Source organism: Vespa velutina, chromosome 2 (genome assembly GCF_912470025.1).
Source record: "Vespa velutina chromosome 2, iVesVel2.1, whole genome shotgun sequence".
In the NCBI taxonomy this organism is placed as follows: Eukaryota; Metazoa; Arthropoda; class Insecta; order Hymenoptera; family Vespidae; genus Vespa; species Vespa velutina.
Window position 1 is genome coordinate 11,939,510 of NC_062189.1, and position 22,656 is coordinate 11,962,165.

The 22,656-nt window shown below is 29.8% G+C and overlaps 3 protein-coding genes across 15 annotated transcripts; 1 reads left to right on the plus strand and 2 right to left on the minus strand.

The window, feature by feature from the left end:
• Nucleotides 1-143: 143 nt before the first annotated feature.
• LOC124947355 (spondin-1) lies at nucleotides 144-13,060 on the minus strand. 8 transcript variants are annotated; one of them, XM_047489405.1, is made up of 17 exons: nucleotides 12,728-13,060; nucleotides 7,801-8,002; nucleotides 6,125-6,368; nucleotides 5,216-5,402; nucleotides 4,758-4,922; nucleotides 4,555-4,678; nucleotides 4,344-4,474; nucleotides 3,696-3,921; nucleotides 2,982-3,150; nucleotides 2,493-2,817; nucleotides 1,742-1,955; nucleotides 1,464-1,634; nucleotides 1,211-1,345; nucleotides 754-908; nucleotides 591-669; nucleotides 435-464; nucleotides 144-339 (listed from the first exon to the last, which is right to left on the minus strand). In XM_047489405.1, exons 1-17 carry the CDS (start codon nucleotides 12,728-12,730, stop codon nucleotides 164-166), a joined length of 2,736 nt encoding a protein of 911 aa, XP_047345361.1. In that variant the 5' UTR covers nucleotides 12,731-13,060; the 3' UTR covers nucleotides 144-163. The 8 variants fall into 8 exon arrangements, with proteins under 8 accessions (XP_047345361.1, XP_047345360.1, XP_047345362.1 ...); XM_047489404.1 differs by having other exon boundaries at nucleotides 2,472-2,817; XM_047489406.1 differs by having other exon boundaries at nucleotides 2,472-2,817; nucleotides 3,732-3,921; nucleotides 12,728-13,059.
• A 755-nt stretch (nucleotides 13,061-13,815) lies between these two features.
• Nucleotides 13,816-20,617, plus strand: LOC124947335 (myosin-10-like). Of its 5 annotated transcripts, XM_047489372.1 has the most exons (11): nucleotides 14,264-14,396; nucleotides 14,756-14,874; nucleotides 15,670-15,888; nucleotides 15,968-16,857; nucleotides 16,962-17,081; nucleotides 17,940-18,052; nucleotides 18,137-18,276; nucleotides 18,413-18,528; nucleotides 18,598-18,949; nucleotides 19,024-19,229; nucleotides 20,291-20,617. In XM_047489372.1, the coding sequence occupies exons 2-11, from the start codon at nucleotides 14,803-14,805 to the stop codon at nucleotides 20,313-20,315; spliced, it is 2,253 nt and encodes a 750-aa protein (XP_047345328.1). In that variant the 5' UTR covers nucleotides 14,264-14,396; nucleotides 14,756-14,802; the 3' UTR covers nucleotides 20,316-20,617. The 5 variants fall into 5 exon arrangements, with proteins under 5 accessions (XP_047345325.1, XP_047345328.1, XP_047345327.1 ...); XM_047489371.1 differs by having other exon boundaries at nucleotides 17,940-18,276; XM_047489370.1 differs by having other exon boundaries at nucleotides 19,024-20,617.
• Nucleotides 20,065-22,186, minus strand: LOC124947347 (splicing factor YJU2). 2 transcript variants are annotated; one of them, XM_047489397.1, is made up of 4 exons: nucleotides 21,950-22,186; nucleotides 21,130-21,864; nucleotides 20,721-21,055; nucleotides 20,065-20,347 (listed from the first exon to the last, which is right to left on the minus strand). In XM_047489397.1, the coding sequence occupies exons 1-3, from the start codon at nucleotides 21,971-21,973 to the stop codon at nucleotides 20,726-20,728; spliced, it is 1,089 nt and encodes a 362-aa protein (XP_047345353.1). In that variant the 5' UTR covers nucleotides 21,974-22,186; the 3' UTR covers nucleotides 20,065-20,347; nucleotides 20,721-20,725. The 2 variants fall into 2 exon arrangements, with proteins under 2 accessions (XP_047345353.1, XP_047345352.1); XM_047489396.1 differs by lacking the exon at nucleotides 20,065-20,347 and having other exon boundaries at nucleotides 20,520-21,055.
• Nucleotides 22,187-22,656: the final 470 nt, after the last annotated feature.

Here is a 22,656-nt window from a genome sequence, read left to right on the forward strand (position 1 = left end):
CTGGTACTGTATATTTGTTATAGTTTTTGTTTTTAAGGACTTATTCATTCAATATCTTTAACTATATAATAATGCCACGGTTTAAATTAAATAAGATGCAATAGATATCAGCTAAAAATCAACTTTTTTGATAGTTCCACAAATAACTGAATGAAAATATTTATTACGGACATTCTAATGTAGTACAGTTTCTAAATTCTACAAGTGTAGAACAATGTCTACCATTTGGACCACGAGGTTGAACTTTAACACTCCTTATTCTTTGTTGCGATGCATTTCTACAAGTTCCTCTGCAACGTGTCCATGCTGACCAAGGTGTCATTTTACAGTCTACTGAAACTAGAAAAATAAAAGTTAAAAGAAAAGAATAGATTATTGGAAATATTATTTGCTATCAACTAATTTATTTAATATTACACTTACATTGTACTTACTTTCGGTTCCTGTTCTATTATCTTGTTTTGCTGTGAATAATAAATTAATATTTAAATTAATTGTAAATTATAAATTATATTCGTAAATGTTGTAATAATTTTGAATATCCATTAAATAGATGAACATTTTGAAATGAAAAAAAAAAAAAAACTTACAACACGGAGGTATTTTACGGCATTTTCTTTTCCGAAGCAATTTTCGAGGACAACTTTTACCCCCATATTTAGCTGGCGTCTGTAAAGATAATTTCGAAAATTGTATAATTAATTATACACATGTTCCATTTTATAAGATTATTTTATAACGATAAATAATTACAATAATCGTTCGCGTACTAATGGTTAAACCACGACAACCCACGCAAGGGGACCATGTGCCCCATTCTGATACATTGCAATCTATTTGCTGTTTGATCACTTCTGACAATTCTGTCACTTGACTTCCAGCCTGAAGACCTTTGAACTGCAACGATTCTGTAAATCAATTAAAAGATTCTAATAAACAATATTTATAAAAAAATAACTTTCCTTATAACAAATTTTTCATTCTTGATCTATATTAAGATTAAACTTGACAATTTAAAGTAAAGAAATCCAAAAATTGTAAGAAATAATAAAACTATATATCAAGTATTGGATGTGTAATTAAAAAAAAAAAAAAAGAAGAAGAAGGAATCTATAGGAATATAAAAGTATAAACAATATAATTTTTTGATAGAATAAAATTATTACAAAAAGCAATGTTCAAAAGTGACTGGATATATTTTTGAATATACCCGACGTGTCACCAAATTGTGCTCGTTTTGTCTTTCTCCTGTGTTGTTCTTGAATAGGTATATGATAACTGAGTACACTGCTGAGGGATACTTTAAAATTTTTCATAAGAGCCGATAAATTAGCCTTTAATTCTCCTTGTTTCGTTCGATTAGCGTGCACAGAAGAAAAGATATTTTTTTCTCACGTTAGAATATAAGAAAAGTATTGATATCATTCTTTTTATATTTTAACAGGCCATATGAGATCACTTACTTTGATAATTTCCACAAACAGTATAGCAATCTTCCTTAGTTGGAAAGTTATTTCGATTTCCTTCACATCCCGTGTATTTAAAATGATGACATTGGCGATCGTGTTTATTAAAGTAAACTCGTAAAACATTTCCACGACATTTTCCTTCCATTTTTGGTTCGCTACATATTTCTAATAATAAATATGAAAAGAAATATGTAATATTTTTTCTTTTTTTATACAAAATGAGTTAAATTAATACATTCAGAGTTACTTTAAATCGACAAGCATATATTTACTCGCTGCTTCTTCTTTAGAAAAATCACAAGATTCTATCTCAGCTACACAGGAAATTTCTTCTTGTCTACATTCTCCCATGCTTAGATCATCTTGTTCTTCCGCGTGACTCCAACGTTTTTTGTCGAGTCTTGATCTTAGCTTTACACCTGGTCCACAACTGGAACTGCAGGGAGACCACATGGACCATTCCGTATAACGATCAGATGGACACTTCTGCAAATGGAATTTTTTAATCTACGAACATTTTATTAATATTTTTATAAAGATTTAAATCCTAAAATCAATCCTTAAAACATGAAAGCACGTCTTGTAATATATTTTCGCAAAGGAGATCATTTATTTTAATTAATCAATGATTTTTTAATCAATGATTTTTTTATTTTTTTATCATTTATTTTAACTAATCAATGATTATTTTTGGACATGCCACAAGAAAAGATTCCTCGAAGGACAAATTGGTGTAATACGAAGAGCATAGTTATGATGAAAATATGATAAGAATTGATTATAATTAGTTGACAGATAAAGAAATAACAATGCAAATGCAAGGATTTGCGACAAATGGTGCAGGTATAATCAAATAATTATATGAAGAATTATTATTGATGATATCTTGTTAGTAAAAGGAAGATGCGTAGTAACGTTATTGAACGTCATGATACTCTAAAAATATTTTTTATTTTCTTTCTATGGTTTCTTTTCAATGATCGAAACTTGAAACTTTCGTACCTGCGACCATTTCTCGATTACCTCTACTTCCGAGTCATCACCCTCATAAGATAAATTGATTTCCTCGTCCTTCTTCGTGTTCTCGTCGTTTTCTTCAATCAATCGATTTCTTACCTCATCTCCATCTTCACCTGAACAAGGTTCGGTATCACATTCGGTGGTCTGTTCCAATTCTGGACCATTTGAAATATTTCTGCATTGCTTTCGATATTGTTTGTGTTTGAAATTACGTGAACGTGACTTTACTGCTTGGCCACAAGTCGCTGAACAAGAACTCCATTCACTCCAGTTCGTTAGGACACACATTTCGGTATCTAAGATGCCAGAATTCTGTCCGGAATTTCCGCTATAAACAATTTTAGAAATTTCATAACAATTTTTCCTTGACATATTCTAAAAAAAATTATGGTTTTTCTTTATTTTTTTGTTTTGTTTTTTTTTTGTTATTTTCTTTATTTTATTATTATTATTATTTCTTTTCGTAGAAAGTCAATTTTAATGTTCTTTTACCATTGTAAATGTTCACCGTAACAGGTTGTCCTATCTGTTAGCGAGATGTTACATTTGTTAATGATAGCAGCAGTCTCATTGTGATAACGTCGTTGTCTCAGTTTATTACCCTTCCCACATGTCACTCCACATTCACTCCAGTCACTCCAAGAAGTTACCCTGCAGGACTCTGCGAATTAATGAGATTTTCGTAACTAATTAGTTTACGCTGTTAGTACGATTTACACGAACATTCAATTCTCTATTTTGAAGCCGTAAAGAGTATATAGTCACTACAGACAAATGAATTTGGAGGACAAATGAATAAAATAATATTTTATAAAATAATATTTTATAAAAATGGATAAAATAACATTTTATCCATTTAAAGTATTTGTATGATTTTAAATAAAAAAAAAAAGAAGAAAAAGAGAATTTTAAATGTTTTTCTATAGGATAAAAAGATTCAATGAGGATTATTAGATTAAAGCTTATAGTTTACCTTGTTTAGTTAAAATCCATTATTATTTTGGATGCTTAAGGATTTTCCAAAACTATTAAACGAGCTAGATAGAGCACAGTATTTTCCTTTATTTAACTTTTATCTCAAAGATGTGAATTATTTTATTAACTTTATTTATCAAGTTTATTCAGTTCATACATATCAATGAAAATAAGGTGCTCCTGATGCTCAGAAAAAAACAAAATCTACTAAAGAAAAAAAGCAATACTTGCTATATTCATGACTTTTTGGAAGTTTGTTCATTACACCTGAGTCGATGAACTTTGTCGAAAGATTATTGCAAGTTTTCTCGTACAGTCTCTGGCGATTCAGGTAAAGCTTAGCGAGTGGTTTCATGTCTAGACCAGATGGATCGTAAAACGGAGACCTCGAATCATTTGGATAGTTCGATGTAATACGTCGAATCCGTTCCTGCGGCTCCGTCGGTGAGTTTGGAGACTGTGAAGCAACCATCTCATCGATCGTGCAGTAGCAGATGCATGTATGTATGTATATATGTATGTATGTATGTATGTATGTGCATTTGTATACAGTAATTCTCTACTCTGATTACTTATCAGTTCAGTTTTAATTTAAATAGGCTATTTTTAAAATTGTTTATCTTTCTACTAAATCAATTTCAAAATTTATATCTTTGAATCTCAGTTGTATTATTAAAATTATATCGTTGATCTTATATTAGAATTTCACATTTCATGAAAGTTCAAAATTAAATAGTCTATCTTTTATTAAAAATTATGTTCTTCGTGTTTTCTTTTCTATAATGATTATTTTTATTCTGATCATAACATGTATGTTTCTTTCTCTCTCTCTCTCTCTCTCTCTCTCTCTCTCTCTCTCTCTCTCTCTCTCTTTCTCACCAGATATGTTATCCCATCATCGGTGCCTGCGTCGTACGGATACAAATTCAATTCCTTATACTCGATCCAAGAACAATTTTCCAAACACAATTCCAATCCAGATACACCAACTATCCAATCGGGAGATGGATCTATAGAAACGTTTAAACAAGAGTATTACGATGGTATCTAATAAATAAAGAGACAATTTTCGTTTGAAAGTTGATTGTACCAATCATGGACACCAGAGACATCAAATGATGTTTGCGATCTACACGAAATACCGCAAAAGTTCGACCCGTCACATTAGGATAACTGATACCTCGAGCTTTTATTATAGTCCTGATGTGTTCACTCTATAAAAAAAAAAAAGAAAATAAAATAACAAAAATGAAATAAACAAATTAAATAAAAATTTACATTAATTCATCGTACTTGATTCTTTAATTCGGATTCCAATCTTCTCGTTGATCCAAGCTCAGCTACTTGTTTCAAACCGATACTGGCTATTCCGTCGTATACCCAGAATCGATAGTCGACCGTGTGTGATGCACCGATTACGTCGGAAAATCGGATGAGCCAGCCTTTGCTTGGAAAATCCTAAAGAGAACGAATAGATATCTTATCTTTTACTCGTAAATTCGAATAAGCGAAGTCTCTTTTCTTAGATCATCCGATGGTCGTTTCGAGAGTTTTATGAAAACCAGAAGAATACAATAACATGGCTTGTATTTTGCAAGTAAGATAAAGAGAAGAAGAAGTTTGAGAGTAGGAGAATATAAAAAATAAAGATATAAAAAAAAACGAGGCAGATGGCAGATGGGAAATTTGTTTTGATTAAACATACTCGCTAGTCGGATATAGATTTCTTTCTTAATGTTCAATCTACATGCCTTTGGATGTGTATTTCTAGACCAGAGCCCTTCGAAAGTAACTTCGTACTTGGCCTCATTACAAGCACAACATTTGTTCAGTACTAGACCCTCATTATCAGCTTCTGCCTTTATATCTTGACATATGTTCAGAACCAAATTCGAATCATCCATGTACCATGTGTCCGGTGTTTCCAGAATAGTTGCTCTGTGCTCGAAGAAAAGTAAAAGAAGAAAAGTCTGTGTTATTGTGTTAGTATTATGTTACGATTTAGGAAGATATTTATTTTACTTTTTTAACTACTTTTTTATGGCATTGTATATATATGTTTATTAATTTAAGTATACATATGTATGTAATAGGTACTATAAGTATTATAAGTATTATAAGTATATATACATATATATTATATATATAAGTATATATATATAATACACACATATAAGTATTATATAATTATAATAAATACATATGTATATACAGTAGGATTATATACTTATAATAGCTATTATATAACTGTACATATATAAAATACATATAATAAATATTATAAAATGATAATAAGTACTTACATACCTATTATAAGTATAAATGTATTATTTACATTAGGATAATATTGTAGGATAAAATGATAAACGTGCTATTTTAATAAAAGAAAAAAAGTAAAAAAGTAGGGAAAACAAAAATACTCATGCAATGAATATATTCAATCAAATAATACCAAGAAATATAAATTCATGATTATATATTAATCTAATGAAGCAGCATAGCATAAAACTTTGAGCGAACAATTATTCTAATTGATTTCAATTAATTTGTTACTTTTTTCCATTCGAATTTTCATTTGAATAATTATTCACGAAAACGTTTGTATTTCATTTCTAGATCATCTTTTTTTCCCACAGATTGTTAACTTAGTGTCCCTTCACCTGATAAGTATGCAACCGCTACCTTCGGAAGGGCTGGTCCACGCGACGGAAACTTGCTCCTTTGGAACTTCTGATATTTCGACGACAGCATTGGCACATTGATCGGCAAATTTACTGATTGATTCGTCCATGATATCGAAAACACCGATATTCATAATCTCGCTATCGTTTTTCATATCGGCGGATATTAAAAATCTCGTGAATTTTCGAGGTGTCGATCCTGGACTCTCAGATTTTATCGTAACTAAATCGAAATATTATATTTATTATTTTTTAATGACAATTATAACGTATAAAAGATCATTTTATTTTGCTTTCTTTTATTTTTCTTTTTCTTTCTTTTATTTATTTATTTTGCTTTTTCTTCTCTTTTTTTAACAAAATCGAGTGAAACACCAACGCATTGCATCAGAAAGCAACAATGACTCATGACCCTTGACCACGTTCCCCCACGATCATTCCCATAACCTTGAATTATAGGAATTAATCGTAAAAACGCAGTTAAATGAAACCTTCGTCGGCGCGTCGAGTTTCTCACGCGTTGCGATGCTATTTTTCTTTTTTCTTCTTTTTTTTTCTTTAGTTTAATTAACATAAAACGCCAGAAGCGTATTTTAATTAATCTGTAAGTAGATGTTAATTTCAACATATCTTAAATTGACCGGCAAGCTTTTTGAATGATCCGAAAGAGAAAGAAATAAAAAGAGATTTTATTTCTCTCTAAACATTCGTTTAGGATGAAAAAGAATTTTTACGTAGTAGCAAGTATTGCTCTCATCGATCATGAGATATTTTAATGAATATTATCTTTTTGCATCTATGAAGAAGGGGATGAAAGTAGACGGTTGATTTAAGCAGTCGAAAAGCCAGTCGCCTCTATAAAGCTCCTAGTTTCTCTTATTGCGATATGAAAGATCTTTAAGACCCGAATAATGATTTGATATATTACAATTCACTCTTCTTACAATTTTGCATTAATACATTACGGATTCATGATGTTTTTTTTGTAAATCTTTGTGAGACATTATTCTTTAAAATTGATTTGAAATTTTTAAATTTCAAATAAATACACAATTTCAATTAAAATGGTTTAATATTTTAGATTTAAAAATGAATTATTCAATATAAATTAAAATTAGTTCGATAATTTAGATATTAAAATAAATACAATTTAAATTTTAAAAATGATTTAACATTTAATTTTTTCTTTTTCTATTAAAATATCTGATTTTATATTTAATTATTAATTAATCAGACGTTACTTTTAAATTTCTTTAACCTTTTTTCCTATGTAATGTCATATAATTTAGAAATTATGTACTTATTTATTTGATTTTGTCGATACAAAAATAATTGTTTATTTATATTCGAAGAGTATAAATCATATTTAGTGCAATATTATAAGTTTCACGTGTGTTAACTATGTAATATGTTTTTAAAGATAAAAATAAAATTGAATTATGAAGGGTTTAACTTTATACGACATTGTATCCATATTTATAGTAACAGGAATTTGATACTTCATGAGGTAACATAAAGAAGGGCGTTTATAAAATAAAATCGAATCGATATTAATTTCCGGCATTTCGCTCAAGAATATTCGAACAGAGGTCGGACAGAGAAAAAAGAAAGAAAAAGAAAAAAGAATGAATCGATGTATCGATGTCAAATTTTACCTGTGTATTTGGTATCCGGCATATATGCATATACGGTATCGGATCGATTGTAAAGCGTCATGAAGAAGGAATATTTTTCCTTGGCTTCGGAACGTGGCCTCGTGGTACCATCTATTACCCTGTTACATCTCACTGAATAACTGCTATGCGTTATAGCGAAAAGCAGTAAAATGTAGTAAAGAATTCGTCCTGGTAATATATCCTGCAAATGATAACGATGTGATATCGATGAGAGAGAGAGAGAGAGAGAGAGAGAGAGAAAGACGAAATAAAATACGATTAATTGAAAATTCTCATCAACACTGAATAGTTTTGAATACAAATGTTATATATACATATATAAATCGCACATTCATTAAAATTGAAACCCGAAAAAAATCTCATAGAGAGATGACGATTTTGTTCAAACTCCAATCGAACGTTGAGCGTTTCCGATAAAAGTTTTAGTATAATTTGTAAAAGAAAAATCCGTGGATAACAGATCGGTACGATATCGATTATCGAAGAAGGAAACGTATTTCGAAGGATGAAGAAGAAAAAGTAGGAAAAAGAAAGAAAGGAAAAAATAAAAGCCGAGCGAACGAATTTAAATTTGCGATAATGACATTGGTTGCTGCTACGTTCGATGTGAATTCGCATGTATTACAAAAGCGAAGGATTAAAAGTGACAAAATAGAGGAAATATATAGGATATGAAAGATATAAATGAATAAGCGGATGAAAAATAATATAGAAAATGGATAGAAATTATTGCGTAGATATCGATTGCCTGAGAACGAAAGATTTTAAAGAGATTTTTTATTTCTCTATTTCTTTTTTCTTTATTTTATTTTATTTTATTTTAATAGATTCGACAGAAATGAACTACATTAAATGCGATTTTGGTGATGAACCGATCGAAAAAGAATTTATTTCGTTTATCAAGAACAGATTTGGATAGTAAATTGTTTTGCAATCATTTTTGTAATCGATTATTAAATATTATTGTACTAATTGTAATCATTAATCAATTAATCATTATTTATATAAATCAATAATCATAATTTTGTTTGTAATCTGTAATAATAAATTGATCATTTCTAAATCATTCAATGATCAATTTATATTTTATTATGATTAGTAATGTGAATTTATACATTGAAAATTAAACAATATGCCCTATGTTTATGTTTATAAATTTCTTCATATTTTTTGACTTTCTTTATTAATTGCTTAGTGCTATGCGATTTAATAGAATTTAAATTATTATTGATTAATTATGTAATATGAAAATATTAAATTTCATTTGTCAACAATAACGAGATTTAAATATACTCGACCAATGCCCATAGTGATAAAAAAACTTTTTATTTCATATAACACACTGAAATCATATAAATTATTAGATAAAATGTTTAAGATAATTATTAAAAGCCAACTATTATTTATGTGCAGACGCATATCAAAGTAAATAAGAAATGTATTTTTAAAAAAATTTTCACAGTATTGTTATTACAAATTAAATTACTGATTCAATTGTAATAAAAAATTTAAATAGTTACGTCATTTCATAAGTAAATAATCCGTAATTATTTTAATGAATAAAAGTTTTGCTCAACAGTGATTAAGAAGACGTTTGTTATGCTGGTAATTATTAATATAGTTTAAATCATTTGAGATATTAAAAAACATGTTTTTCTCTTCGTATATTATTTAAAAAATTTTATTATTACATAAAAGAATTATTTTTCTAAAAAATAAGTATATTTACTTGTTTTCTGCTTTTCGTTATAGAAAAATAATTTTTAAATAATTCAAATCTAAATGTTAAATTATTTCAGAACAAAAAATATATAACTTATATTAAATTGAATATATTAATTGTGCTTTTTAAATCGATCATTCGAAAATTTTCGTCTTGTTTTTATCCAACAAAATTGATTTCATTCTAATTATCTCAATATCATTTAATCTTCACGACCTTACTAGTGATATAATATGTTAATTTATTTATTGGAATATGCTCTTTGACTATCGATCCAAGCGTTGTATTCGATTTTTCATCAAATTAAAATGACTCATCATGGGAATTCGACTCGATTAAAAGCATATCCCCGAGAGAATAATTACAACAGAAGCGTAATCGCAATCTGGGAGAAATATATATATATATATATATATATATATATATATATACACATATACATACATATATTTATATGTATGCATATATATGTATATATGTAAATCGATGACAATTTATTGTCCGAACATTTCCTATTCCTGAATTTGGGTTAATTAACGTTTGTTCTTCATCGTTGGAAATATAATCACTTTTGTGCTTTTTCTTTTTTCTCATCACTTTGTATAACGTTCATTCAAACAGTCGATGGAACAACGAGTAAACAAGAGTAAATAGAATTATATTCCACTCGAAGTAACGGTAACTAAACGTATGCATATACATACGTACCGTATCTATACAACGAATCGTTTAACCGGCTGATTCCCATGATAGATTGATCGATATAAAATATATTTTCAATTACATCCATGTTAACATGAATAACGTAACATATGTGTGTGTATGTATGTGCACGCGTGCGCGTGTGTGTGTGTGTGTGTGTGTTACGTTATTCATGTTAGCAATATTCTTTTCTCAAAGTTGCTTTTCGTTTCTTGTTACCAGCCAAAAGGATCGATAACCTCTTTGCAAGACTCATTAAAGATATCGCAATAGATATGCAGATTTAGGTTCGATAAAGATCCGTTAAGTAATTATCGTCGACAGAGTTTTTTATCGTCTCAAATTGTATCGCCGAGAGTTATATTTTTTTACATATTATGATAACGATATAAATGGCTCGTGTCGAAGCCGCAAACGTGCTGATCTTGTTTTCGATTTAGTCAGTCTGATAAACTCGTCAGGTAAAGATTTACCGACATTGAAAGTTGCGTTCGTAAAGAAAGTGAGAATTGAAAAACTTTAAACTACTTCGTCGGACGTTTCGAAAATCTGTTGTTAGTTAAAGCTTTTTGATTTAATATATCATCTGTACATAATACGTAAAATACATACGCATATGTATAAATAGCTATATATATAGGTATATATATAGATATATAAATATATAGGGATATATATATAGATATATATAGGTATATAGATATAATACCTACATAATGAAAAGTTTGTATAGTACCGTTCGTTAAAACGTTTCCCGAACGAAAATAAATCCTCGAGCAGGAGCAATTTGTAGAAAAGATAAATCTGCATGCGACATGTCAGAGGGTTGATCGTGCTCGTTCATCGACTTTACGAAATAAACGTGCATATATCAAGCAAGTTAAAAGACGGGACTCGAAGCAATCGATTAGTTTTCTACGGTTTCCAAACCCGACGCTTGGAAATCCATTTAGTAGGGGCAGTACCTTGACTACATCAAACGTCGTTTGACTAAAATTCGCAACTTTTAACCAACAATCATCAGATTCATATATATTTTCAAGAATATCTAGACTTTTCGATTGAGCTCTATGCAAATTTTATATCCCTCCCAAAGAGGCCATGAAGGATTCCTACGTAATAAATGTGATAAGTACGTACATATGTGATATATTATATATATTTATATATATATGTATATATATACATAAATTTTATGTGTATGTATATGTATATATATACATAAATTTTATGTGTATGTATATGTATATATATACATAAATAAATGTGTATATATATATATATATACATAAATATGTGTGTATATATATATATATGTATATATATATACATATATATATACTTCTTCTTATGTTTGATATAAACGTCCATTATTATTCTTCTCTGCGATATTTTTCTAAGGAAATATCCCCATAAAATTTTAATGTCCTACAATAGAAATGAACGAATAAAACTGAATTTTTTAATATCGAATCCAAGGAATTCTAATAAATTATGATATTTTATCCTATATCTTTTTAACTCTTATATAAATATTTTTTAAATTAAATATTAATTCTGAATAAATCGAGCCAAGAGTATGTTTAATAACAATTTATAATTACTCTTGTCTAATTAATGACTATCAGAAATGAAGAATACTAATAGATCGGCCGTATGCACTTGTTTCTAAGTTCATTGTCAATATGCTTTTCTGATGACGGTCGTGATCATGACCTTAGATAGCGAAACCTTATTAGAATTATATGCAAAATCATGAAGTTTAAGGACTTCGATCGTGATGAGCGGAATATCGTAAAAAGATTTGTTCTTCATAAAAAATACTCTATATATATATATATATATATATATATATATATTTTTTTTTTTCTTCATAAAAGATGCTTATTAAATATAAAAATGAAATTGAATGGAAATATTTTAGAAATTATAATTCTTAAACAATTCCATAAATAAATAAATAAATAAATATTTAACTTAGATAAAAACCAGAAATTCGAATAAAAAGTCAGATTTGGATTGATAAAAAAAATTATATAAAAAGATTACATACTAAAGGAACATAATAAAAAATTCTGTTTAATTTATTTAAAATAAAATTAGATAAATGAATTGTATATATGTACGTATAAACAAACAAACAAATTAATATTTCATCTAATTTCCTCGAAGAGAAAATTAATCAGTTTTAATATCAAATGACATTCAGTTTTTATACGAATAAAATACACATTCCTCGAAGACGACAATGAAGAAGAAGAAAATAACGAAGAAGAAGAAGAAGATAATAACGAAGAAGAAGAAGAAAATAACGAAGAAGAAGAAGACACGAAGGAACGAATACATTTCCGGGGGCTAGAAATGCCGGGCACAGTTCGAATACCTGCCTAATAATAACCGGAATCACATTAACAAAAGCAAAGACATGTCCTCGTCTGGTCTCCGGCAGAAAACAGTGTAATATATGTAAATGTTACTCACCATGATAGAAAAGAAGAAAAAATAATGTCTCGTGCAACACCGGCAATCAAGCTAGTAAGCACGTAACGTCAAAATTCGATCTTCAATGAGTCGTTAATTTTTCTTTTTTTAAATTTCAAAAACTTTGTTTTTTCTTTTTTAAAAAATTCAAGTATCGTCCTCTCTTTCTTTCTCTCTCGCTCTCTCTTCTTATCTCTTTGTTTTTAAACACGAGAAAAGACACAACAAAAGCACGAGCGAAAACACGAAACGCTCCGATCTCTTTGACTCTGACCGAGTGCACTAAATCTAACACGACTCACAAACGTTCTCGCTGATACACGCACGCGTGCGCAACTGACGGCAACGAAAACTCGACGGCACCGACGTCCCGAAGGGAATTTCTCCCCCAGAACGGTACATGAACCAGCCGCGTCAGCCTAACCAGACTGTGCTAGAACATTTTTTACAATTCATAAACGCTTCTCCGTCGACGGTAATATATGCCTTTGTCCAGAGGACTCCACGGATTTTATTTTTAAACCGAAGATATGCCGATCATCGGCTCTGATCATTTGCCAACTCTACACCAAGTTATAATCACGAGGGGGCAGATGATTTATATATATATATTTAATTTTGTTTCGAATATATATATATATGTTTATATATATTTATGTTATATATATATATATATATTTTGTTTCGAATATATATATATATATATATATATATAATATTATATATATATATATATATATATATATATATATATTATATATATATATATGTATAAATATTTCTCGTTATATATTTTTTTTGTTAAACATTTTATATGATGTATGTATATATATTTGAAAGCATTTCATATATATATATATATATATATATATATATATATATATATATACAAAATCTATATAGATAATTATTTAGAAGCCTGCAATCATCTCCTCGAATAAAATTTACATCAAGTTTCATTACCACGATAAAATCGAAAAAGGATGCATTTTCAGGGTAAAACTCGATCGGCAATCACGTTCGATGGAGTTTACACAACGGTTGCCTATAGCGACGACGTCAGTCTTTTCTCTAATTTTCATGTTCCACGAGCGACGTGTCGAATTAAATCACTCTGCGCCATTGTAACGTCATTACTAAATTTCTAAATCGAAAGGGGACATAAGTGTGCAACGAACTACTTCGAGTATGTCGAGTGTGAGTTCGGCACGCGTGCAACCACCGACGGTAAGTCTGTGTTAAGAACAACAAAGAATTTTTCTTTTCTTTTTTTTGTTTTTTTTTTCGACTCGAAAAAAAAACGTAACAACGATCATAACTTTCTCTGATCTGTTTTACATTAACGCGATCATAAAATCAAAATTTCTGATGCTAAAATTGTATCTCCATTAAATATGCATATGTTTTCCATGCGCACATTTTGCATCTACGAATGAATAATTCAAACAAATAGATCATGCAATTTTTTTCGCGATCAATGAATCGAAAGGTTATAAGGAATAATTCTACGTATTGACGTACAAATTTCAGATTCTTTACTGATCACTCTATCCGATTTCTGACTCCTTAAATTCGTAATAACGCCAGGTACCATTACGTGATGCTACTATGTAATAAAAGTCGAGAAAGAGCGAAAGAGAGACAAGCTGGGCCATCGTGGATTTACTAGGTATTTACGTGTATATATATATATATATATATATATAGACGTAATATATACACGTATATATATATACATTTATATTATATATATTATGTATATTATATATATTATATATATTATATATATTATATATATATATATATATATATATATATATATATATATATACATATATATGTATATGCAAGACATTTTACAAGAAAAGAGATACGACGATAATTAGTAGAGATAATGAGATTGCAATTAGCTGTTAAAGTACACGATAGTCGAGCTATCGTGTCTCTTTGTCTCCTTTGTCTACGTCCTCATCGTAAAGAGAGAGATAGATAAATGAGGTATAATTTGCAAATTTCTATATCGTATAGAAAGTGCAGAAGAGTAACGAGCCATTGGCAACCGAAGAACAGGCATAATGGCAATGGCTGTCGAGAAAAATTTAACATCCACGGTAGAAAATAAAAATAAAAGTTCACCTATCCAGCAGGTACGTCACTTTTTAACGATGATACATGATCTTTTTTATGTATATGCGATCGATCAAGCGCAGGCGAGATAAACGAACCTTCGATTATCGTAAAAAAGAGTTTTTTTTTGTTTATCTTCCTGAAGAGGTTTTTGTAGTTTTTAAAAGTATATATGTGTACTAAAGTATATAAAAGTTGACATGAATATATCTTAAGAGATTCTATGTAGCTAGAAAGTTCAACAAAATTTATTTTCCAAAAATATTTTTATTCAATAGTATGTATTATCCTTTAAGAATATTTTCTGAAAATTTTATCAGAAAATTTCAAAGAACCTTGCCAAGTTTATATGTACCTTAAATTAATTGTTTTCTTAAAACTATGTTTTCTAAATCAATGCCAATAATATTTTGAAACCTGTTAAATTGACTTGAATGAAATTTAGCACGATTATTTTTCATATTATTATTTAATCTTTATCGTATTTTTTAAGAACGATGGATTTTTTTAATTATTAAAAAACTATTGAAATTTTTTATCGAAAATTGCATGGGAAATTCAATCACAAATTCATTTTTGTATTAAATAAAAATATTAAAAATTGACTTCATGAAGAACTGGTTATTTAATATATGTACTTTAAGAGCTTTTTTCTTCGAAGTATACATTACCAAAAGGAATTAAAAGAATTGCCTTTTCTTAATCCGTCTAGATATATGTAACCTCTTAATGATCTAACCAGCGAACTGATTTCGTTCTTTTTATAAATAAAATACAATTGTCTCCTTTCACAAAAATTCTTATTATTTCATCAGGAAAATTTCTCCAGTGAAAAGCAACAACAGCAAAATGCTTTAGGAGACTCTACTACAGAAACACCAACTAATTCAACTCGTCGTTTGACTATGAAAGTAACGAATAAAAAGCCACTCAGTTCGATATCAATGATGAAGCAGGCACGCGATCTTGAAAATCAATACTATGTAAAAAAGAAGCGTTTTGTGTTGCTGAAGAGACAACTCGTGCAAAAACAAGTAGGAATTATTTGATAAATTTTTTTATTAAGAGCCAAAACTGACATAATGTCATTAATCTGTCTTTCTTTTGTATAAGAAAACCACACAAGATTTATACGAAGATATATCTCAATTGCGTGACAAGATGATACTCAATGGTGTAAAGGATCCTGGGAGATTGGAAGAACTTAAGATCATAGAAATCGACTCGTCAAAAATTCCTATAATCGAGCCAAAGGTTCAACAAGTTGTTTCTAATGAGCAACAAACAAAGATTAACAAAACGAATAATCTTAGCATCAACATCAATAATAATTCTAACATGGACAACGAATTCATAATAACTTTGAACAATAAACTGAAAGAAATATCGAAGAGGTATCAAGATCTATGCGAAGAAGCACTAAGAAAGCATACATTTATGATCGTATCCTTGGAGAAGAATTTAGAAGAAGATCTTGACGAGTCCAAGAATTCAGAAGTTTTAATGCATTTAGAATCTTATCGAGGTGACAATACATCTTTAAAGACACGTTTGGAAGAAATGAAATCTGCGCAATTGGAAGCTATTAAGGAACTCGTAAAGGATACTTGCGATCTTTACGACGAATACGATAATTCTCGTATGCGTATAAAGGAACTTAATAATATGTTGGATGAACAAAAAGATATCCGTGAACAATTGGCCGTACTTTCGAATGAACTTCAGAGTGAACGAGAGAAGCACAATGTGACGAAGGAACGTCGTTTACAGAACGAGGGCCAATTGCAAAGGGCTCGTACGAAGATCCGTGATCTGGAGAACAAAATAGCCTGCGACGAGACGAAGATACAACAGCTGCAGACCCAGAACAAGTCTCTCGAGAATCAACTGAAAGTAAAGGAACAGGCGATGGAGCAACGTTTGAAGGATATGCAGAAAACGATAAGGAACAGCGAGAACCTCGTTACGAAAATGGAAAAACAGCGGGACAGCTTCGAAGCACGGTTGTTCTCTTTGTTTCTACCGAATAGCCAGTCGCTCTGATCACTCTCTGACAATCTAAGTCTCTCTCTACACAGTCTCTTTCTCTTCGCTTCGCTTGCTTCAGGCTGATGGAACTGAAGGAAACGATGAACAGTAAGGAAACCACTGCGGAGAATATCACGAAAAACATGAACGACCAGATGGATGCCATGATTGTCGAAATGGATCTGGAGAAGAAAAAGAGGTAAAGAATGTTTCATTAGATTCGTTAGGTATGCATGTTGCGCGAAAAAAAAAACTTTATCGATTTTTTCAAAAACACGCCTATCGCAAATGAATAAATTAATGAAATTAATTTCTTTCTTCAATATTAGAGAACCAGGAGACATTATTATCAAAATTCTCGTCATACAATCTTTATATTATATTTTCGTACGTATGCGTAGTAATAAATATAACCGATAAAAAATTTAAATACGTTGTAAATCAGTAGAAAAGAAGCTAACTTGGTTATTTAAACTCGTTAATGGTTCTATTCTTATCATTCAATTTCAAATGAATGAAGAGTTAATAGAACACGATGGAAAATCCTTCGGGCAATTTTCTCGCGAAGGAAACGAATTACTTAATTTCTAAGGGGGCATTTATGTAAAATGAACAATTCGGGTCTATCTTGCCGAGAAGATTTTCTTCATTCCTGATATTGACATATCTCTTAAAAGAGATCAGATTTGGAAAGACATCGAATAAAATTAAATCATGACACACACGATTTAATTATCGAGTTCGATCAAATAAAAAAGGATAAGTGATGATATTCACCTTGTATGCTGTCCGATAAGTGCACATATAACATTATGTTCTCTGAAGTCATAATTAGCTTAAATCAGTAAAGCAAAGCCCTTGATACTATAATGCCACTTACTTCATTTGATCTGTTATACATCAAATTCTAGTTCGTTCGAGAATCTTTACCAACGTACGTACACTGATGTTTTTCAAACATGTGAGATATTCATTATTACACGTCTAATCGTACATACCATTAAGATATATTTTCAAATTTAATCATTCTTTGAGATTACTCTAGAAATTTTAATAGGGAGGCTGCAGAGAACGAGTTGTCCATGATGCAGGAACGCTACAAGGAATTAGAAGCAACGAGTCAAGAAATGTGTAAACTTTTGGAACAGAGTAAAAATTTTGCAATAACAGGTACGTTATTCTTAATATTTTATTTTTTTTTTTTTTTTTTTTTTTTAATTATATTATTTCGTAAAAAAACTTCTCTTACGCAAGATGGCAGTCATACGGAAAACGAGATTCGTCTGTTCAACGACCTAAAACTAGCACGAGAAGAACTCGAAAAACAGAAAGGAACGATACTGAAGCTACAACAGGAGAAGGAAGAAATCACTGCAGTGATGCATCAGGCGGCTGTTAGTTTGCACTACTTTCGGGACATGTCCTCGTATAAGCCATAAAAAAGCGATCGTCAATTCATTAATCAAATCTATTGGTAAGATAGTAATCGAGCTACATTTTATGATCTTTCGTCATTTCATGTTCGAACAGAATAATTCGGAGGATGAATCTAAGGATAAACTAGCTGCAGAACTTATGATCAAATCTAAGGAAATTCGTGATATCACTATGAAGCGTAATCACTTGCAACAAATAACAGAAAATCTGTATGTTTGGTCTTTTTATTTTTCTTAATTTCTTTCATCAAATTTAACGAATTTTTTAAACACGTTCAGCCAAAAACGAAATAAGTTATTGGAGGGACAAATGCAGGACATCCAAAATCGTTTACAAGTTCAAATAAAAGAGGGTGGGAAAGCTGCGGTTGGTGCTTACGTTATTGAACTTCAGCAACAGATATCCGATCTTCGTAATAGTTTAACGGAGACAACAGCACATACTGCGGAGTTAGAAACAGCTCTTACACAAAAGCAACTTGAGCTTGAACAACGTGATCGTATAATGCGCGAACAAAGTAAATTCCTTAAAGTTCGAGACGAGTTATTGAGTCTTTTGAAAGGAAAAGATGGGCATGCGGATAGAGATATTTCGAACGATGACGAGGAACATCATAAAGACATAGACGAAGTAAATAAATGTTTTATTGATTAAAATATTTAAAATATTGCTTATCTGAATAATTTTTTGCGATTTATATTAAGATCAACAAACAAATCGTTGCGAAGACAGAGGCTATACAAGAATTGTACGCGACTTTGGAGAACAAACAGATGCAAGTATTGCGCTTGGAGAAAATCGTGAAACAAATGGAGGATCATCAGGATCATGCTCAGGCTCAACGCACACGTTTGGAGAATCGTATCGCTCAGCTGGAACTGGCTCTACAGGAGAAAAACAAGGATCAGCGGTATGTTAGGGAACGTTCTTCGTTGTCGATGTCGAAGTCCAACGCGACCAAAAACGATCATGATCAAAGATCCTTTTCAAAATTATCCCACAATTACAAAGGAGCGTTGTTGCGCCCTATGATGCCACCTACTTTACAACGCTCTTTGACTTTGCACTCTTCGCCAAGGTCACTGTCAATAGTGCGACAAGATCATCATAACAGCTGTAGTTCCAATTTGATTCGTAATCAGGAAACTAAATCAAAATTCTTCCCTTTTTCAAAATCAGATTCAAAAACTCGTGAACTTTTTGTTTCTAACGAGGATAAAACTTACATCTGCAAACGTTGTCGGCACGAGGAACAACAATTTAAAGAACCTATATTCTGGCTCGCGAACAGAAAGAATCCTAATAATGAAATAAGTGAATCTTTGTATACTTGGCTTCTAGATTCGACAGAACTTGAGATCGTCAATAATTTACCTGAGAGATTTAATAGTTCCTCCTCGTATAGTAGTTCACTATCTTCACTCGAAGAAAAATTGCAATTTTCTAATATCGCGCATTCTCACATTAAACATAATACAAATGAAAACGTAGACTTTACTAATGTTAGAACAAATCGCGATCGTAATCATCGCTCTCGTCGTTCTTCTTCAAAAACAAAATAAACTTCTTTCTCGCGTCAAATACAGTTCGTACGTTGATGTCTAAGAACACATGATCCATTCGTTAATGCAACAATCGCTCTTTTGTCCAAGTCTAAATGTTTATTTATTCTTTATAAAAATATATTTTCTCGTCATTTTCTGTAATTAATGATAAGTCTTCCGTTCTATATTAAAATATACTTTATTGAAATTAATTTCTTGTACCATTGCAAAATTAAGACATATTACAAAATATATTTAATATATTATCAGGGTGGTCTGTTTTGATAGGCTACGTACTCCTTCTATGTGAACTGACCGAAACCATCACTGGCGTTAAGACAGATTTGTTCCTTACAAAGTGCCTAGCCTTTGAAACAGACCAACTATTAATTTTACTTACCTGATTTATTATGTTTTTGTGTTTTAGGAGTAGAGGGTTTGGCATCCTGTAAGAAACATTCTTGTCACCGCCATTACTTGCTCTCTGTAGAATTAAAATTTTGTAAGAATTAAAAATACATATATCATTTGATATCATTTAAGAAATTGTATGCAACTGTACTGAATTTTTTTTCTGTTAATTGATATGATAGCATAGATATTTTATCTATAAAATACAAATGCTATCATAAAATATATAATCAATAATGAAGTAATTCACATTTCTAAAATTTATTTAAATTAATTCCCTATGAGAATTTTATTGTATCACTAGAAATTACATTAGATAAAATTCTTAACTTTTGAATCATTTATAACTATATACACCTATACAAACGTATCTTTGTACAATATATTTATATGAGGAAAGTTTATAAAATAAATACATAATCTAAAATGCAATTAATTTATATTACTTGTATTAATTACTGTCGTTGTCACTACTGTCAGAATATTCTGTTAATAAAGAAAGACCATTTCCAATGTTATTGGAAGTAGGCACTGTATTTTCACAATTATCATTAGCTTTAATTTCATCACTCTTTGAATTTATTTCCGGTAACATAACAGTCTTTTCTGAAACTTCTTTCTCACTAATGGTATCTGAATTAGTTTTTACACCTAAACTTGCTTTCTTTTTAACAATAACTAAATTCTTCTTATTAAATGATGCTTTGGTATCTTTTAAAAATATTGAACTTTTAACAATTGTATTTGTACTTGTAGACGGTCCCGATAAATTGACATCAATCTGTTTAAAAAGAAAAACATGTTAATTATATTTTAAAATATCTTAATAAAACGGAAAAATATAAGTAAACGTACAGTTTCTTTAAATTCTGAGGAATCCTCTCTTGAATCTAAATTGTTACTCTCTTTATCTTTTACTTTTGTTTTAAACATTTTTTTGGGAGGACTGCTTTCTTTTTCATCTAATTCCACAATTTCTTCTTCTACAACAATCCTTTTTTGATTTTTATTACCAAATACTGATTTAATATATTGTTCATCTAATTCTTCTTGCTCTTTCTCTAACCTCTGTTTAGGTGTGTTAAATTGTTCTAACATTTCTTCCAAATCAATCGCCTGTAATAAACGACGATTAAGGTCCTTCAACTCTTCCAAAGATTCTAATAATTCCAATTCTTGTTTAGATTGTTGCGTCCTTTTCTCCAAAAGCTTCATTGGATTTGTAGCTTCTTCTTCTTTTTCTTCATCTTCTTCTCTTTGTGCTTGTTCTTCAGCTAGCTTCAAAGCCATAAAATTCCTCGTTGCCCCAGCTTCTATTTCATAATCTGTATTTTTTGGATCGGTTTTGAAAGATATTTCTTGAAGACATCGTGTACATTTTATATAAAATCTATAAATACGAATTCCTAAATAATCGTCGCCTTCAACATCCTCTTTACGTGCGTTAAACTTCTTTCCTTTGTATATATATTCACCGCATGTTTTACATCTCATATTGAAAGGTGCCATTAATCGAACTGTATATTGTCGATTCCGTGCTAATTTCATGCGCGGAATTTTCGACGGATCAAAATCCGGGGGATAATATTTCTAAAATATTTGAAAATAAATACGTATATTACATCAATGTAATTATATGATTAAATGAATAAATTAATTGTGATATTATACTTACATTTAATACTTTACGTTCCGACATTTTTCTTTGTGTAGTGTATTACTTATAACTGTATAAAGTACAATTTAATTTAGCAATAACTATATAAAATGTTCAAAGTTAACCTATCTACTTATCACCTTTTAATAATTTACTACAATTCTCCCACTAAAAAAATAATTATTTTTCGTGGAGATGAACTGCACATGTCTGTGTCTTGCTTGGAGCTATTGTAAATTACTTGTGACGACAGCTTAAACGCTGGAGTTAACATCAAAGCGAGTTACAACAGCCAATCAATGTGCGCCGAAGACCAACCATTCATGAAGATCGTATGAGGGAAAAATACTACTACTTTGTGTCGCATCTAAGGATAAATTATCGTAGACGTCTTTTTGTAACAATTTTTCACAATTATAAACATTTTGTTATTTGTTAATTCATTCTCTTTAATATCTTATTCGTTTATTTAGTAAATATGTATATTAATTTGAATTTATCATAAAAAATTTCGTTTTTTTTTATTTAATACGCGAGGAAATCATTAGATAAAATCCCTATACATTCAATTTACAAAAAGTACTTATATTTTGAATATTTTACCAATTTTATGATTTTTTACTTTTAGAAGAAGTCTTTTATTTTTAACGAGATTTTTTAATGAGATTTCAAATATTTATAAATACACATAGATAAAAAGAAAAAAATTAATTATTTCTCCTTTA

Bases quoted from the DNA above. Each gene is read 5' to 3' on its own strand.
- LOC124947355 (XM_047489404.1), bottom strand. The intron at 3,922-4,343 runs GTGAGAAAGAGA...GTTGCTTCACAG, and splicing joins ATGATGGGATAACATATCTG to TCTCCAAACTCACCGACGGA. The intron at 1,956-2,471 runs GTACGAAAGTTT...TTCCATTTGCAG, and splicing joins TAATCGAGAAATGGTCGCAG to AAGTGTCCATCTGATCGTTA.
- LOC124947335 (XM_047489369.1), top strand. From the start codon at position 14,803: ATGGCAATGGCTGTCGAGAAAAATTTAACATCCACGGTAGAAAATAAA. The intron at 16,858-16,961 runs GTTGTTCTCTTT...CGCTTGCTTCAG, and splicing joins CGGGACAGCTTCGAAGCACG to GCTGATGGAACTGAAGGAAA. The intron at 18,950-19,023 runs GTAAATAAATGT...ATTTATATTAAG, and splicing joins ATCATAAAGACATAGACGAA to ATCAACAAACAAATCGTTGC.
- LOC124947347 (XM_047489397.1), bottom strand. From the start codon at position 21,973: ATGTCGGAACGTAAAGTATTAAAT. The intron at 21,865-21,949 runs GTAAGTATAATA...CAAATATTTTAG, and splicing joins CGGAACGTAAAGTATTAAAT to AAATATTATCCCCCGGATTT. The intron at 21,056-21,129 runs GTACGTTTACTT...CTTTTTAAACAG, and splicing joins CCTCAGAATTTAAAGAAACT to ATTGATGTCAATTTATCGGG.